Source organism: Cinclus cinclus, chromosome 1 (assembly GCF_963662255.1).
Source record: "Cinclus cinclus chromosome 1, bCinCin1.1, whole genome shotgun sequence".
Classification (NCBI taxonomy): Eukaryota; Metazoa; Chordata; class Aves; order Passeriformes; family Cinclidae; genus Cinclus; species Cinclus cinclus.
Window position 1 is genome coordinate 81659183 of NC_085046.1, and position 17979 is coordinate 81677161.

Sequence of the window (17979 nt, forward strand, 5' to 3'; positions counted from 1 at the left end):
TTCCCAAGGGTACACAGAAAAACATTGAATCTCATTTTTCCTATATTAAGCCACAGAAGGTCTTTCAAGTAATTATAAGTAATTCTGGGAATGTAATTTATGATCGTATTTTGAGTTTTCAAGACCAGATCTGATAAAGCCCTGCTTTAGAAGAACCTGCTCTGACCTCAACTGACCTTTGCTGCAAGATGACCTCATGAAGCCTCTTCCAACCTGAAATACCCTATGATCCCATATACAGAAGTCCAAAGGCAGCATTTTGAGCAGGCTAGTACATACATGCAGAGTATTTCACAACTGCCCTCAGACAGCTTAAATACACAGTTCCTACAGTATTTTGTCAAGTGGAAAAAGTATTTTTGTACATATGATCACACTCACATAAAATAATCCTCATTATTTCACACAGATAAGTGGGGTGTGGCCATACAAACTGTAGGGATCATTTCTAAGTTCCATTAAGTATCATTTGGTCCTGTCTCATAACCTCTACATTACAGAATCACAGGATCACAGAATTAACTAGGTTGGAAAAGACCTTGAGATCATCATACCCCAGTGCTTTTGGGGGAACTAAGGTAGCTCTAAGAGCTGTGCTCTACAGTCTGATTAATTTTGGCCCATTCACCCTGTCCCCAATTCACTTGTCTCTCCTTTGCTAATACTGGTCTCCCACATTTCCCAGAGTTTCATGGGGGCTAGTCCCACTACACCAGGTTGACAAGAACTGCCTGGAGCAGGGACTGTGTGTCAGTTCCATAAATTCGGATCTCGTGCAACCATTAATTACTTCTCAAGCGAAAAGCACTCAGAATCTTTGACTACCCCATCTTCATCAGGCTGCAGCACTGTGCCAGTGTGCTGTCGGTCGGGTCACCTGCACAAATCGCCCTTGCAGCACCCCTGTGGCCGATGGGCAGTGACCTCTGTGAAACACAGCTCCAGCCCAGTGTTTGGGAGTGACCTCTGGAGATCACCCCGTGCCCCAAGTGCAACTAACAGCCTGCGCTGCACTCCGTCAGCTGCAATCGGCTGAATTCTGAAAAATTCTATGGGTAGAGACTTCCCTTTTCTGGGCAATATCTTCCATGCAGAACTTATCCACTAGTGTCAAATCTGAGTTTATCAGGCAGCACCCAACAGATTTGGTCTCCTGTCGTCCAGTTTGGCTCACACAAGCTGCTATTAGACCACTCTTAGCCTCTTTTTTTTTGGCATGATAAGCAACCTAAGCTCCTTCTACTGCTCCCTGTAGGTTGCTGCTTAAATCATCTCCCAGCATTAAAAATGTAACAAAAATAATAGGATTATGAGGAAAGAAAAATAAAGATTGCAAGAGGTGCTGTGCTTCACTCAGAGCAGTTACAAAATTCAAAACTCCAGATTTTGAGGAGTTATGTTCTAAACACTTCTCTCAATAAATCACTCAAACTTTATCTCCCTGTGAAGCCATGTAAAAAATTACCTGACACCTACAATCCCAAAAGGCTAGGAATACACAGAAACAGACTGAAGGGGTTTTGCTGTTGGCAGTGTTTCCAAATCTTTCCTGGAGAAGCTAAAAGCAGTTGCATGGTATACTTAAATTACTACATCTCTTGCCTCCGACAGTGGCAAGAGAAGCCTACAGCATAGGCCTAGAGAAACACAAGTGAACAGAGTAAACATGCACTTTGCCAGACTTCAATGACTTGTGGTCCAGGAACGTTACAAACATAGCTTTTGTCTTTTACAAGTTCAGGCTAACTCCAAGTACTCACAAAATCCTGAGACTTTCAAAACTGAACTCTAAGTTGTACAAAAAAAAAAAAAAAGGCTTTAAGGGTCCTGTTGCAGTAAGGATGCAGATTTTCAAATTTTCCACAGCTGATTTGATAACTAAAGACCCACAGCTTCTGCAGTGCATTGCCACAAGTGACTACTGCATTTACAAAGAAAAGGAAATTCCTGAAGTGAAGAAAGTAAGGGTCTAGTGGTATCCTATGAGAATATACACTCAGATGAGCTCCATTAAAAAAACCAAGAAAGATACCAGCTTAGGAAGCATGCAGTGGTGTATTAGAACAGAGGCATGATTAGCACACTAAATCCTTGCTTACTCCACTGCAGATTCTCATCGGCAAACTTAGACACCTTTTGAAAACCAAACATTTGCTGACAATTACTGTGAGGTCTGCTACATCACCAGAGCAGCAAGAACCTAACACAACTACACATTTTTTTGCTCTACCTTCCACTTCTTCCTATATCCTTTGTGTTTCAGGTTTGTCTTGTTCTTTCTTTTTCCTTCAAATGTCCTCCTCAGCTGAGGACAGCAATACCACACAGGAACAGCAAGCAGCCTGCTCAAGCTGTGCATTTTTGCTGAAAGAAGAGGACAGCATCAGACAGCCAGGCTTGTCTCATCCAGAATAATATGTATCATGACAAATGTACTTATTCAGATAACTCATCCAAGGCTGACTACACACACTGTGACCCAAGATGATCTCTATATAGCCTCCCATTTTTTACTGCTCCTACCCTCACTTCCACCTCATTTCAGTCTTCATAAAATGTAACCACTGTAACCAACCAAAGATTTATGACCTTATCTCACCCCTGAGACTGTAGGTGAGAGACACTACCTGGAAAAGCCAGTGCTCCTGAGACCTAAGCAGTATTTGACCATTCACTTTTGAAGGGCAAGAAAATCACATTACTATTACTGGCTCTGTAACCACCTATTCCATCCACAGACCTTAACACGGTCTGAAAATACACAAAGCTACATTAAGACAGACCTTCTAACTGACAATTAGGGAAAAAACCAGAAGCTTATATGTGACATAATTTACAAAGCTGCAGAAATTATTTTTTTCTTCAATGCCCAATTATCATACTCTCAATTCGTAATTAATTTGCAGCTCTGAATTGTCTTGCCAAACTTGGCAAAATACAGCTATTTAAGTGGCAGGCCAATAACAGGGCTATAAAAGTTCTGACTATCACCTTTCTGAAACTAATCTCCTGATCTGTCAAATGAAGAAGAAATTAAATGCAAGAATATAAGGAGAATCTTCACATTCTCTGCTGGCAGCATAAATGTCTCTTTCTAACATTTAACAACATACTTACTACACATTCATTCAAAATGTCTCACATTTTCAAGTGCATGAAAAAAACCTCTTTTAGATGTTATTTTCTCCTCATCTCATGTGAAATGCCAGGCTATCAAGTTTTGATTGTTTGTTTTCTATATGCTTCTGTTTGAAGGCATACAGTTGAGAGCACTTTGTGAAGGAAGTAATAGTCCATAACGCTTTTAGTTACAGAAGTACGTTTCCACATTGTTATTCTTGGATAACAGCAAGTAATAAAAAGCCACTTCCTTGTTCCAACCAAGATTTTTATTTTGTTCTAGAACATAACTTGAAATGAGTCCTGTGGGAATTGAAATGAGCACATATGCTAACCAACACAAGACCCACAAAAGCTTCAGGTCTTGCTGGAGCCCAGTTAACTGAACACAGAACACCAGTGCAACAAAAGAAATAGAACCAAAAAAACCACCAAAAAACAAAACAAACAAACAACAAATGAACAAACAAAACAACCAAACCAAAACCAACCAACCAAACAAGAAAAAAAAGCATCATTTCTAGTAACAGCAGACCTGACCAGCAAACACAGAATTCATTCAGTACTGCATACATAAAAAGTTTTCAAGAAGTCACTGAATCATTGTTAGAAGAGAGATAAAGACATATTAATTTACAGTTCTAATAAGAAAAATCAAAATATGTATCTTTGGCAGAAGGCTATTAAGCATCTGTGAGTATTAGTCGAAATTTCACAAAGAACAAAAATTTGACACTAGATGGCGTTTTTTAGGTGGGTGCATCTGCTAGCTTTCATGATTATCAAGAGCCACCACTCTAGCATATGAAGAATTCAGTTCTTCAATACATATTTTTCAAAACAGCATGGAGTATCTCACCTTATCCATTTCACTTATACAGTGCATATCAGCTTCAAATCCATGGGCACCTGCTTGCTGCCATATTTCCTCAGCTATGGCTTTTGCCTGCCCCTTTTGTGTTGCATAGAGAAGCAAAAACCTCCTTTTTGACTCACAGCACATTTTTTTTTTTTTTTAGAGACACTGCAGGGGAGAAAAAGAATTTAAAAAGTGAATTTCTTGCAAGCAGAACAGCAAGATTTTACTTTGCTTATGAGAAAACAAAGAGATAAAGATAGCAGCACTGGTGTTTAGCTTGGAAATGAGGCATCTACTCTAAGTGAAGCCATTTCTCACAAGCAAGCTTTGTAGATCAGGTTGCAAAGGACATGTGGCGCTATGTGCTGTACTGCCTTGATGCTGCAATAATGTTACAGTATCTCTGATATCAAGAATCTAGTTTGTAAACAATGCAACATGAAAACTTTTAAAATGAAAATTTAAATCTTTTTAAACTTTTTAAATTGCATTATTATGTATTTTCCACTTCAAGTTAGTGACTGCTTTGTTCACTTTTCTGAGCTGTCTTTGAAAACAAAAAAAACCCTACAGACATGGTAAAGTCAAACTACAAAGTCTGAGGAAAAAAGTTTAAATGCACAGTTTCTTCTTCTTTCTTCTTATTTCTTATTTGAAATCAGTACTTCTTGCTGCAATGACTTCACACTTTATTGCCCACTATGTATTCTGGAGCACAAACACAGACTTTAATTTTCTATTTCAAAAAGAAGCTCCTTGCACAATTGCAACCTGACCCTGAGGTAAGCTGGTCAGAACATGATGCTAATAATACCAAGGTGCTGGTTTTGGTTCCCATATTGGCCATTCACTTTGGAGTGAATGGACTTGATGATACCTCTGGGACCCCTCCAACACAGACTATTCTCTGATTCGGTGGGCTGCAGAATCGACTCTTTGGGGCTCTTTTCTCCTAAAAGGAAGAAACAATCTTAGACAAATCTGCCATGGTGTCGTCAAGTGCCTTGCAAGCAGCAGGATGAATGAGATGCATATCCTTATCCATTCACCTGTCCCATGAAAATTTGAATGCAAGTTTTCTTCCATTATTTTGACACAGAGAACACCACATATGTAACTTCAGACAGCAGTAAATAAGAGAGAGAAGCAGAATGTCTTTAGAGTGGATATTGCAAATTAATTTTTGGTCAATATTTTGTCATTGCTAAGGAGGTGCAGTAGAACTCAAATACCTAGAAGTAGTACTGAGAAATTTTCAGTTCACAATCTGAGGTACCTCTCCCATGCCTGGGCCCAGTTTGTTGTACTTCACCTATTGCTTCCACAAAGTTTCAACTACAGAAAGCATTCAGTGTCCTAGCCAGACACAGCAAGTTATAGAAACCTGTGGCTACATAATTTGGGATATCTCTTTTCTCTCTTTTTCAAGGGAAAGCAAACATAGTTCAATTGTATAAGAATACTGTACTCCATTGATATGGCAGGATATTTCTCCCCACAGTACTGCAGAAGGTTTTTCCTAGAGGATTTTTTTAAAAAGCATAATTATACATCAAAAGTAGCAAAAGTAAGTAACAGGTTCTTAAGAATGCCTGTATCATACATGAGTTTAATGAAAAATGTAATTACTAGAAAACGTCGAGGTTTTCATTATGTTTCCTTCTATTATGCTTTCCATTTTAGTTTTCATTTTAAATCAGTTACACATAATATCTAAAATTACTAGTAATTACCTTGACAGTCACCTTTAAATAAATTCATTTACATAACTGGTTTCATACACATGCGTGCACATAAGGTGCATACAACAGAACAATCCTCAAAATAATTTTTCAGCTTCCTTTCCCAAAAGAGAGAAATGAACTAATTATGACAATTCATATAAAAGAACATAAATACAGTTTAAATACCCTCATATCCCTGTAGTAGTACAGATTCATTCTGGTCATGTGCTGTGGTTTCAACTAACTCTCGTCAGCAGGTGGCATCACCCGACCACAAATGGATAAAACCAATAAATACAAAGCCGAGCTTCATTACTACACTCTTTCTCATACCTCAGAAAGGGAGAAAGATAATCAGCTTCCCACTAAGACCACACCACAGCACAGCAACCTTCTATACAAGGAAAGCTGAAGAGTAAGCTGCCAGTATTATAGCCTAGGCCAACAAGAGCCTGTTAAAACAAGAGTCATCTTGGGAAGCTGTTAATGTTTGAGAAGCACAAAAATTTGCAACACTGGGGGGCACTGAGAGGTCAACAGAAGGAACAGCAGCCAGGATGCGGTCTGACACAGTCAGATGTTGCCCTAACAGTGCTATGACCTCTGCCTAGGTCAGGCAGAGCAGCCAGGATTCCTGTACGACACTGTGAGCTTTCTACTCCAGCTAGTATAGCAACAATAAAGGGTGCAAAAAGTAGCCGCACACATTTTAGGTGCATATATGTGAACTTGGAGACAGATTTTTTACAGTGGTGAATGGACCAGCAGATTGCATAGAGACACCAAAATCTGGAGCAACCACACCTCCCACAGACAGCATGTGGAAACAAGAGAACCCACACAGCCAGAAGAGGCGATGGGGCTGGAGATGCACATGCAACCCTCCTGAGACAGGGTACTGTGTGTGTATCCATCAGTGTGAATGAATCCTTGTGGCAATGGCAGAGAACACAATTAGACAATTCCTTGGAATTAGATACACAGAGCTGTATAAATATTTGTGGCATTTATTAACATTTTCCAGGTGCCTAGTATCTGTTGCATCATCACTATTGATCTTAAACACATCATTCAATTAACCGACTAGTTTATTTAATTCACTAAAAGTTAATTATGTCAACAATAGACCAATAAATGCCGTTGATCATGATTTGATATAAACTGCACAAGTTGAAGTTCCACCCTCGCACCCACACATCTTCTCTGTGTCATCAACCATAAGATCTTTGTGTAGACTGCTAAGTGATGCCTGCTCAAAGAGAGAAAAATCAGTCATGCCTACCTGCAGATGAACAACCATAAACCAGGAACACTCTTGCTCTCAGACAAGCATGCTGCCCACACTGCTCTTGCTTTGCTGCTCTATACACTCTTCAAAGATGCTATGCTGCTTCCACTTAAGTGACACAAGTTCAACTGGAATAAAAAGGAGGGGGAAAGGTAATTCTTGAACTATTCTTGAAGTACATCTTAAGCTTTCTGAAGAATCCCTGTAACTTTAATAGTACTACCACACCAGCAGCCTTTAACATGTTGTCGTGCTGGTAGACACACATCAATAAAACAACGTTTAAACTGGGAAAACAACCTGTGATTTGCTGGATCAAACATAAAACTAAAGATAAAATTCCAAATTACAGCTCATCTGATGCAACACTTGGAACAGTCAGAGAGCTAACAGTCCACAGAAGATTAGCAGGGGGCCCAGAGGCTCCCTGAGGCGAGGGAGTGTCGGAGCAGACAAGCCATGCAGGAACGCCGCAGAACCACAGGTGCTGCCCCAGCAGCGCCGCAGCCGCACGGCAAGGCCAGAGCCCGCGTCACGGCCCTGCCCTGCCCTGCCCTGCCAAACACAAACTGCACGGCCACGGGCTGGACGAAAAAAAGCACGAAACTTCAGTGCACACGCTGTTAATTATGTCATCAGCAGATGGATAAACTCCTTTGACCCTCATTCAACCAGAACTGCACGCATGGAGGAGTTTCACCCTTCTGAAACTTAGAAGAACGTCTTCTTTCTGTCATCTACCAGAAGAGCTTCACGCGCTCCTCTGTGGCTTTAACACAGGCTGTGGGACCGTGCCTTGAGCCATGAAGCCATTCCCAAGCCTGCGACTTACTCAGAAGCATGCTAGGGCCAAGACAAATATATAAGCGAAATACAAACCCTGCGCCCGCGCACCTGCTCCGCCAGCCCCGGTGTCTCCCAGAGCGGGGAACGGGATTACTTGCGCTGGAGGACGAGGTGGATGTGGATGTGGATGTGGACACGGACACGGACACGGACACGGACACGGACACGGACACGGACACGGACACGGACACGGACACGGACACGGACACGGACACGGACCCCACTTCCGAAGAGAAGCCCCGCTCCGCGACTGCCCTGGCAGGGCCGTGCCGGGGCCGGGCCAGGCCGGGGCGGAGCAGTGCGGGGCGGGGCGGGCCGGGCCGAGGCGCCGGAAGGTCCCGGCAGGCACCGCGCTGGCCGTGATGGCTGGTGGGGGGAGGCCGGCGCGGCTGCCCGGCCACGGCCGGGTGCTCCCAGCGGCAGCGGCAGCAGCAGGTGCTGGGGCGGAGGGGGATGGAGGGGCCTCTCCGGTGCCGCCCCGGCCGAGGGGGTGGCGGGCAAAGCGGAGCCCCCGGAGCTCCTGCCGCGGTGGAACGCTCGTGTCCCACTCCTGTTCGTCTGCCAGAATGTCCTTGCGGGAACACGGGGCAGCCTGTCATACAGGGCTCGTCGAGCCCGGCATTTCTGCTCCCTGCATTGCCTTGTGCTCGTGGGAGAGGGATCGTACCCATTTTTCCAGCCACCAGAAGGATTTGGGTTGATTTCTTTTCTGCATTTTAGCGATCCTGATGTGTTTTCGAAACTATATATCTATTTTTCGTCCCCTAGGTATCATTTGAGAACTCATTTGATTCGATATGGCTTTTATTAGCCGAAAAAGTTTCCAGCTGTATTCGTCCAGCACACCAGCAAGCAGGACTGCTTTGATGACCCTAAGTAAAAGGTTGGACTTCATCAGTGGGCAGCAAAAACCCCAAAACTGTAGCTCCGTGGCCACGAGGATGTTGTGTGTCAAAGATAAACCTCAGTATACGTTTTGTAGGAAAAAACATGTACAACTGCAGATGCAGCCACTTTCTGTTAGTGAAACTGTGCATCTTTATGGAGATACCAGGAACTGTACTAAATCAAATCATGTGTGGATGGATGAACAATTGTTTTTCAAGAAATTGGACAAGCTTTGTACATCAAAAGAGATTTTTTATTTTCTTAGCTCTCTTGGGGTCATGTCTGACACTATGGCCTCAGGAGCACTGCAGAGGATTTCTGAAGTTGAGGTGGATGACAGTGGTCTTAAAAACCCTGGGCTGTTAGAGAATGAAGTTTTCAGGGCATTATGCTTCCAGTTTGAATTTGAATCCTCAAAACTGTCAAACAGGGGGCTGCTGAATGCATTGCAGGCTTTGATAAAGCTACGTATAGATCCGCAGAGCACGCTGATGACAAGCCTGCTTTCAGAGAGCGAGGAACGGCTTGGCAGGGGACAGCTGACTGCTGAAAATCTGTGTGCTCTTGGAGAGGGTTTGCTTGAGTTAGAAGGCCCAAGTTGTGCGACACTGGAACAAATTGTGAAACACATGCAAGAAAGAGACATTGAGAGGTGGAGTCCCAGGGAAATAGTGATGGTTTATAAGATACTGCAAGTGACGGTGAGGGAAGGGAAACAATGCCAAAACTTGCTAAACAGACTGAACAGGGTCACTTTACACACAGTTTCCCAGCTAAACCCAAATTTTACAAGTGTAATACTGAATTCACTGGTGGTTCTTCATCAGTCTCGGGCAGTCCCCTTAGTCACTGCACTGTGTAAACATTCAGTGAAGCATGTTCCTTATTTCACAGATCATGAACTGGTAAATGTACTGGAAGCTTTCCTATACTTTGGGCAAAAAGTGCAGATTTTTACAGAGGCACTGGAAAGACATGTCCCCAAGTCCATCCATACTATGCATCCTCAAACGGTCAGCAAGGTCATGCAGTATTGCTGCAAAAAGATGATCCTTTCAAAGCCCATCTTTGATGCAGTGGCAGAAGGTTTCATTTCCAGTGCTGAGAGACTTACCACTGACCAGATTGCTGTGTATGTTATCCCATTTGGGACTCTTAACTACCTGCCTCCAAGTGCTTCTTCCTTGTTCAGGAAGCTTGAAGCTGTGCTGCATACCCGCCTGGGGCACTTTCAGCCTCACACCTTGCTGAACCTGCTACACTCATGCGTCCTTATTCAACGATATCCAATAAATTTTCTGCCAAAAATATTTAGTCCCTATTTTCTGCAGAAGCTTCAAGGTAAGGAGCAGAACTTCTCTTGTGATGTTTCACATTTCTATTATGTAGTTTGTCTCTTGTCAAGCACCTATTTTTTATCAATTTAATTTGTCAAATCAACAGTGACCTGATCAAAGGACTGGAAAACAGTGATCAGGAGGCCAAAGGCTTTTGCTTCCTTGTCACAGTTGCCATTGTCTTTCATGTTACGTCATTTAGTTGAGTTTGAGAATTGCACTGTACAGTTTTAAAACACAGACTTGAATGCCCTTAAAAGAATTATTTCAGTTAGTCCTTCTGGTTTTCTAAAAAGCAGTGACCTGGTGTTCCCCATGTTGGTCCTTTGTCTTATACAGGATGCTAGAACATCCCCTATGTGATAGCCTGTTCTTGGCTCTAATTATTGCATATTCCAATGCTTTTGGACACAAATCTGTAACGATCAAAATATCATTTTCAGTTATTCTCTTTGATACTAAAGCATTTTTAAGGTTATTGTAGAGAGATGTAAGCTATGCCAGAAAGATGACTGACTTGATAAGATTTCAGATAAGATTGCTCTACTAATAAAACTAAGCTAAAGTTTTCAAAGTGATTAGAAATTCTGCTCACTTAAGTTTCAGCATGAAATAACTGAAGGAGTTAATTTTTTATGAAGCAGATAAATCTCCAGAAATTATTTGCTATTATCCAAAACTTGCAGATTTAAAAAAAAAAAAGGGGTGAAACAATGAGATCCTGGGATTATAACATGGGGAAAAGGGGTTATATAAGGAGGTATTTATCTAAGACCCCAGCTCAAGTTTATTCATCTATGTAGAATGTCCCGCATCTTTTGGATCCTCGTTTTTTTTGGTGAAAGAATATGACAGTTTTAAGTAAGATCTTGTTAGTTTTGTATTTTTGTGTTGATATTTCTGTAAATAATTTTCTCATTTTTCTACCTAGTAATTTCATACTGATCTTTCTGTTCATTTAAACAATTACTGAGAATTTTAATGATTAAGTAGCTTTTCTGTACATTAAACTGAATAGCTTTTCCTGACTTCTGCATATGGTTTGTGTAAAAATACTTTGTTGGAGGTACACCTGAAAACCTGAGTGTTGTTGTTTCAGCTCAGCCACCTGGTTTGAACAGAGTTGTTATGTCCCAGCTAACCCAGCTTTTTCTGACTGTCACCCTGGAGTGCCCATTTTATGAGGTACAGTACATGTGAAACCAGAAGTGATGTTAACAACAGGTGTTAAGGTCATTAGGGCCCTGTTTATACTTAGTTGCGTGTATTTCCCAAAAAAAGCATTGGAATTGAACAAAGCAACTTTCCTTGATGAAAATATGGAGCATTCCTGATATATTCTTGTGAATGGGAACAGTTGTGCATTTCTCATGAACATGATAACATTGAAGCTTCCTGGAGATGTTCTGATGGTTGTTAGGGTGATTTTGAGTTTCCAGCAGATCATGCCTCAGGCTGTAGGTCTCTCAGTAGACTAGGCTTTGAAATGCAGAGAATACATTTTAATGTATTTTAATTTACATTTGTACATTTTAATATACAACATACATTTTAATGTGTTTTAATACATTTTAATGTAACTGTGTTAATATGAGGTAACTGCAAAGATGTAATCTCCCTTTTTCAATTTGGTTTTCTATCCTTATCTAGGGTCCGAAACTCCTTTCAAAGTACCAAGTAAAGGCCTGTCCTACACCTCAAAGTTCTCCTGATGTTCACCTATTTAAAAGCGTGAAGAAAGGATTACTTTATTTACTTAAAAAAAGAATATATTTTGCATCAGAGGTATCAACACCATATTTTTATGTAGTTGGTAAGTACCATTTCTTTAGGTTAGTAATTAAATGTGTGTGTATGGTGCCAAAGCTTTCATTTCCTTTATGGGCATTCTGAATTCTGTAAATACAGAAAAAATCTGAAATTTGGGAACTTTAAGTAAATAGTTTTCAGACTCAGAGAAAGGAAACTGGAGAGAAAAGCACTGTAGTGTTAATTGGTATTTACATAACCAGTCTGCATTGAGGACAGCTGCTAACAGCTTCTTGTATTCGGTGGTTTTTTTTCTTTTATTCTGTTTTTATTTTTTCATTCCGTGCTCTTTATCCATTAAACAGTTTGTGTCATGCAAAGCAAAATGAGGCAATGCCACTTGCCTGATCTCCCTGCTTTAGTGGCGAGTAGAGAAAGGAAGGTGGTCAGCTGTATGCCCTGCTCAGCTGGGCTCCTCTTCTCAGCAAGAGCTGCTGACAACACAGTCAGTGATTTGTGGGTTTTAAGACAGGAGTGAGCAAAACAGAGTGTTGTGTGCAGCAGGAAACACAGAAAGCAGTGATGAGGAAAGGCATGTGCCCAGGAAGGGTGGATGATAATAAGATGTTGAGGAAAGGGAACCTTGGACACCATGGATGTCAGAGAGCTTTAAAAAAATTAAAAGGGGGATGAGTCCAGAGTTATTCTGCATGTCAGCTTTCACTAGCATGTTGAAGTTAGCAGAGGGAGAGAGTGTGTCTCTCCTCAAAGCCCTCAAAATTCCAGAGACCCTAGCAAGCACAGCAAAGTGCCATTTAACTGTGTTATATTTTTTAGCGAACTTGGAATACTACTTTGGTTGTGAGCGTTATGGAAGCCTGAACTGTTACTAATTATCACTCATTCATGCTAAATCTATACAACTTTTGCCAACCTCTGTGATTCAAAAAAAAAAAAAGTGATAGTATTCTCAACCTGTGAGAAGATGAGAATTACAGTAGAAAGTTTGTTATAAGAAATTATTTTAATGTAGTTTTCTTCTTTTTTCTTCTACACAAGATATTGAGATTAAATTAGATGAAGAAGGTTTTGTATTGCCTGCAGCCCAACTTGAAGAGGTACATAGAAGGTAAGACAATAAAAGAAACCACTGGTAAAATGCTGATTTACACTAAGAAAGAGCATGCAGGGTGAAAACCTGGCAAAAATTAAGCTGTTTGTAGTTTTGCCATTGACTTAACAAAGTTCAGATCTCACATTGAAACCACTGGAAAAGGACAAAATTACCAATCTGCTTTTTGTTCATTGTTTTGCCACCTGACTGTGCTGTGTCAGATGGTTCGTCTATTTACCCAGTGACAGTCAGAATCAAGTAATCCTTATTTGGATTATAGAAATCTATTTTGATACTCTGTAATTAATTTTCAAATTAAAACTAAATTCTAACTGAGTGTGTTTGCACAGATTTAACAGAGTTTAAGCCAGTTTGAGTTCACAAATTTACTTCTCCAAGTAATCCTGCATAAGTATATTGCTACAGATGCTTGTTGTTGTTTTTTTTTTTTTTTTTTTTCATTGAGAAATGCATAGGTGTTTAAATGTATATTAAAGGTGGGTTACTTTGGGAAGCCTTGGATACAAAGTTAAGCAAACTGCCTGTGTGGTATTTGCAACTGCACTGCCCTGAATAAAGCAAAAGTATTTGAAGAGGCTTCCCCAGCTTAACCTTTTGTTGTGGTTTAAGCTGAAACCAGGACACCTTCATAAGACTCAGAGACTAATACGGGTTCTTTCCAAGAGCCCATGCTTAAGTGCTTAAGAATGAGCTTTAATGTTTTGGTTTTTTTTTAAGTAATAGTTTTCATAAAGTAAATAAAATCACAATATACATAACATACTGAAAATGCAAGCAACTTTTTAACAGTAGATATACAAACCTTAGTTTAAGTTGATGGGATTTTTATCACCCAGAAGAAAAAATGTAGTTTTAGTCCATGCTGCCAGCCATATGTACAAGTTTAACTTAAAACAGATGTAGATTAAACTCACCTTGAACTCTAATGGATTTAACGGGTAAATTAGTAAGTTAAATAAATTTAGCTGCTGAAATGTTTTCTAGCTGAGGAAAGATTTTTACATTTTTCTTTCTATAAGAACTCAAAACAGCTTACTAATCATAGCATTAAAAATATCAAACTCTCATTAACTTGCATAGTAATTTTTGTTCAGAGCAAATAAAAAATATTTTCAGATCAGTTTCACTTAAGTTTCAGGGTTTTACCTCCCACCCTTAAACTGAGTGATTTAAATTACCCTGAACTAGGTAACTCCCATCCTGTATCTGATTCAGCATAAGAGAGAGGTTTTGTCTCATGCTTCTTAGGAACTGCAGTAGTTGTGGTGATTAAAATAACTGATTATTGTGGGTTGGGTTTTTTTTTTTAATTACTTTGATATTACACTTATGCTTTATTTTAGAATTGCCCTGTGTGTTGATGGTCAAAACAGATTTTGTGCTGATAGCCACAATCTGTTGGGAGAAGAAGCTATTAAACAGAGACATCTTCAGTTACTTGGTTATGAAGTTGTGCAGGTAAATTCCAAAGACAGTGATTTACTTTTGCTCTGGCTAAGAAAAAAAGTAAACAATTATTTTGCAATACTTAAAACAGTAATTTAAATTAATTCCTAAACCAGATGTAGTCTTGTTCTTTCTACATTAGGTTCTCTCTGCCTAGTTTTTGCCTTTTTGAGGGTGTACAGAAATACCTTATTTTTCATTGGATCAGTTAGTGTATTCTGTCTGTGTTTTTTGCCACACAGTTGCTGTTTTGGAAGAGTACTTCTCTTCAGTGATTAACATTCAAATCTTCAATTAAAGGAAAATGTTATGTAAGAGTTCATTAGAACTGGAATTTTTAATTAAATACTTTTTTTAAAAGGTTTGGCGTTTAAAAAGAGAAGTTAAAGAAAAAGCTATTTTGTATTGTAAATATTTTCACAACAGAGTATAACCATTATTTTTCCTGTTGAATTTATAGAGGTATATTTTTCTTTAAACATACTTTGTATGAAAACTGTTACTTTTAGTTTCTTGAGATTTTATTTTCCACTTATTATGTAAGCCTAACTCCATAATATTTATCTTAGTTTAAACTCTAATAGATATCACTCATTTTTTTTACAGTAATCTCTGCTCAGGTCATTTACATCTTAATAGTACATTTAGGATTAAATGTTTAATTTTAAAACAAAAGTATTTGATGTGAAATTTTGCTTACTCAACATCAGTCTTACCCGGTTGTTTACTGAAAGTTATTTCCAGCAATCATTTTTGTTTTGTTTCCAGATTCCATTTTTTGAGATAGAAAGTCTACAAAATACCAGAAAAATGGCAGATTACCTACACAAAAAAATCTTTCCTTGTACATATGGGCTCAGCAACTGACACTGGAGAATACTACTGGATCACAGGCTGACCTTCTGCACTACAAAGTGAAAATTCTGTGCATTTAAGAAAAATTATTTTTTCTCAGTAACTCCACCTTAGAAAATGTGAGCTTCTGAATGTGAAGCCTTCCAATATTTGGAACAATTGACACGTAAAGAGTAATAAAGAGCATCATATTTTCTTAAGATTTGTGTCAATATTTACTACAAGTTTACAGACCAAATTGCCAGACAGTCAGTGCTGCTTTTCCCCTTGTATTTTTAACTGGTTCTATTTCACAGCTGTAAACAGTCACATGTGACTATTGAAGGATACTGGCCAGTCTGAATGTACAGAATATACCTACAGAATACCTACTACTCTGGGCTTTTCTTGACAGTATAAGAAGAAATTGTGCAATTTACTTACAGCTGCTCATGTAATTTCCCAAGTGTTTCATAAAACTAAAATTTGAAGTAATTGCAGAAGCAGTATTGGTTTTATTTAAGAGATGTAGAGTGCTGTTCAATAAATAGCAATGGCTTACAGAAAATAAGAGCATTTTTAATAAAAAGGATTTGCTTTACTTTGTGAAGTAACAGCTGCCACAGGATAATGGACTTGTACAACTGTCTCTGTGGGCCCACCCAATGTTCCAGATACATTGTATTTGTAGTTTTGCCTTTGGTGGCAGTTTTAGCTGAAGTGTCTTAATGGGGTCATGTATACACTCCAGAGTTCCTCTGGGTTAGAGAAACTATATTCAGAAGCTCAGAAGAACTGTGCCCCATGGCAGCCCTTTTTTATGTATGAACAGAAACTCTTGAACTGAAAACCAGAACCAGTACCCACTTCAGCCAGAACAAGTGCGCCCTAAGTTGGGTCAGTGCATTGCTTTGCAGATGATGAAGGGAAAACAAGAGAGCTTTAGTTCTGATTACATCATATATTCTTGATGAACACTTTCCCTTGTTATAACACATATATAACACATTCCCTTGTTAGCTAACATTCCACCCTGCGTGGAATTGCTATATGAGTAGCAAAGCAGAATTGCCAGCATCACCTAGTTTTGATTGCTTTGATACAAAAAAGGTAAAGCTTTCACATCACTGACATTTTGTATATTTTACCAGTAGATAAAGAATGTGTCCAGTTTTTCCTTGCAGTAATTTGTGAGTTACAGGTGTCTGTCAATTTCCCCAATAATCTCTGGAGGTAACAGAATCCAGAATATGCTTTACAGGGTGTTATGCTGTTCATTCTGTTTGTGTTAATTTGTTTTAAGTATAAAACCCATCCTCACAGTAGTATGTCAACACTGACAGGTGAGGGAGCACCAGAAGGTAATGAGATGCTTTCCAACAGTGTAATAGCAAGCTCAGAACATCAATAACCTAAGAATCTGTCATTCTATCAAGTGAGAAATTGAAGGAGAACAGCTGAAATGCAAACGTTTATAAGGAACTTATCACTAATACAGAAGAAATTGTCAGGGTGTTCTTTTGACACTGAGCACTGAAGGAAGAAGTGAACCATTCAGAACTGAATGAGAAACAATTCAAGTGGGAGGAATGACCTGTGAAAGACCTTCAAAAGTGAGTAGAGATGAGAAGGGCGTGACATAAGCAAAGAAATGTGATAGGAAAACTCCAACTGGTTTTATGTTTGGCTTTCTCTGTGGTGGAAGTGATGCACGTTTCTCATACAAGCCAGAAGGTGGTGGTATTCTCAAACGAATTTGATTTCCAACAGTTTTTCCAACACAGATGGTATGTAAATATAGTAAGGCTACTTAAAAAAAGCAATTTGTACTGACTGTCCCAAAGTAAAAATAACCTGCTAAGAATATGGCCGTATTCCATCTCATTCTTTACTGGTACAACTTTGATACTGATTTTTGGAAAAGAATTGTGGTATTAGAAAACATTTCCTTCTCCCTTTGTTCTTACATTCATTTAATGCTGCTGAATTTGTTTAGTGAAGTGTTTATTTTTGAAAAGGAGTGTAGCCATTAATGTCCTTTTGTCTATAGCCCATTTTAGTGTAGAACTTCAGGTCATGAATAATGAAAATAACAAACACCTCTCAGAATGGGCTGCTCTGTGTGCTCTGCTTCTCACATCATGCCAAGCAAATGCTATTGATTGCCTAATTTACTACTTTTTCAGGTCCCAGATTAAGGAGTTTTTTGTTTCTTTTTTTTTTTTTTCTTTCACTAGGTATCTTACTGTACTTATGAATTATACAGATTTCCTGTGTCTAAATACCCGACAAAACCAGTATAAATCACAGCTGTGGACTTCCAGTCCTTTTTCTGGTATGATCACTCTAGCTGTTCCTTTCTGAACAATACTGCCTCAGCTTTAAACAACAACAGGATCAACAGCTCTTGAGAACCAAGTTGCTGCATACTCTGCAAGAGAAACTCCTGAAATTACCTTAATGTTTTGGTACTGGATTCTGTGAAAGTACAAGGCATTAAATGTTTAATCAGATTTAGACATTTGTACTAAACATGCTTTTAAAATGACTACTGCTCAAATCCTTGTGGTTTTTTTCACACTTTCTACCAAATTATTTAGTGCCTGTTCTGCTAGTATTACTTAGTCTTTTTTTCCCATTATTTCCAGATTGGATACAGAACCAATGATGATTTTTCTTTTTAAATCTGTCAGAAACCATTCCTTTAGTGGACGTCAGTGAAATGAATGTCTGAATTCAGCTAAACCCAGATT

The 17979-nt window shown here is 39.3% G+C and overlaps 2 protein-coding genes across 7 annotated transcripts in view; one reads left to right on the forward strand and one right to left on the reverse strand.

Annotated features, from left to right (window-relative positions):
• MTRR (5-methyltetrahydrofolate-homocysteine methyltransferase reductase) overlaps window positions 1-7962 on the reverse strand; it is a 28508-nt gene extending 20546 nt beyond the window's left edge. For 2 of the 6 annotated variants that reach the window (XM_062506621.1, XM_062507029.1), the window contains exon 1: window positions 3980-4802. In XM_062506621.1, the coding sequence (XP_062362605.1) occupies window positions 3980-4123 (144 nt within the window). In that variant the 5' untranslated portion in view covers window positions 4124-4802. Of the gene's footprint in view, window positions 1-2230; window positions 2299-3979; window positions 4803-6985; window positions 7120-7870 lie in introns of those variants that run through there. The other 4 variants (XM_062506783.1, XM_062506700.1, XM_062506862.1 and 1 more) reach the window with 4 other exon arrangements.
• A 672-nt stretch (window positions 7963-8634) lies between these two features.
• On the forward strand, window positions 8635-15379 carry FASTKD3 (FAST kinase domains 3). The gene is made up of 6 exons (XM_062499854.1): window positions 8635-10066; window positions 11162-11247; window positions 11713-11875; window positions 12871-12940; window positions 14290-14404; window positions 15161-15379. The coding sequence occupies exons 1-6, from the start codon at window positions 8635-8637 to the stop codon at window positions 15257-15259; spliced, it is 1965 nt and encodes a 654-aa protein (XP_062355838.1). The 3' UTR covers window positions 15260-15379.
• The last annotated feature ends 2600 nt before the right edge of the window (window positions 15380-17979 follow it).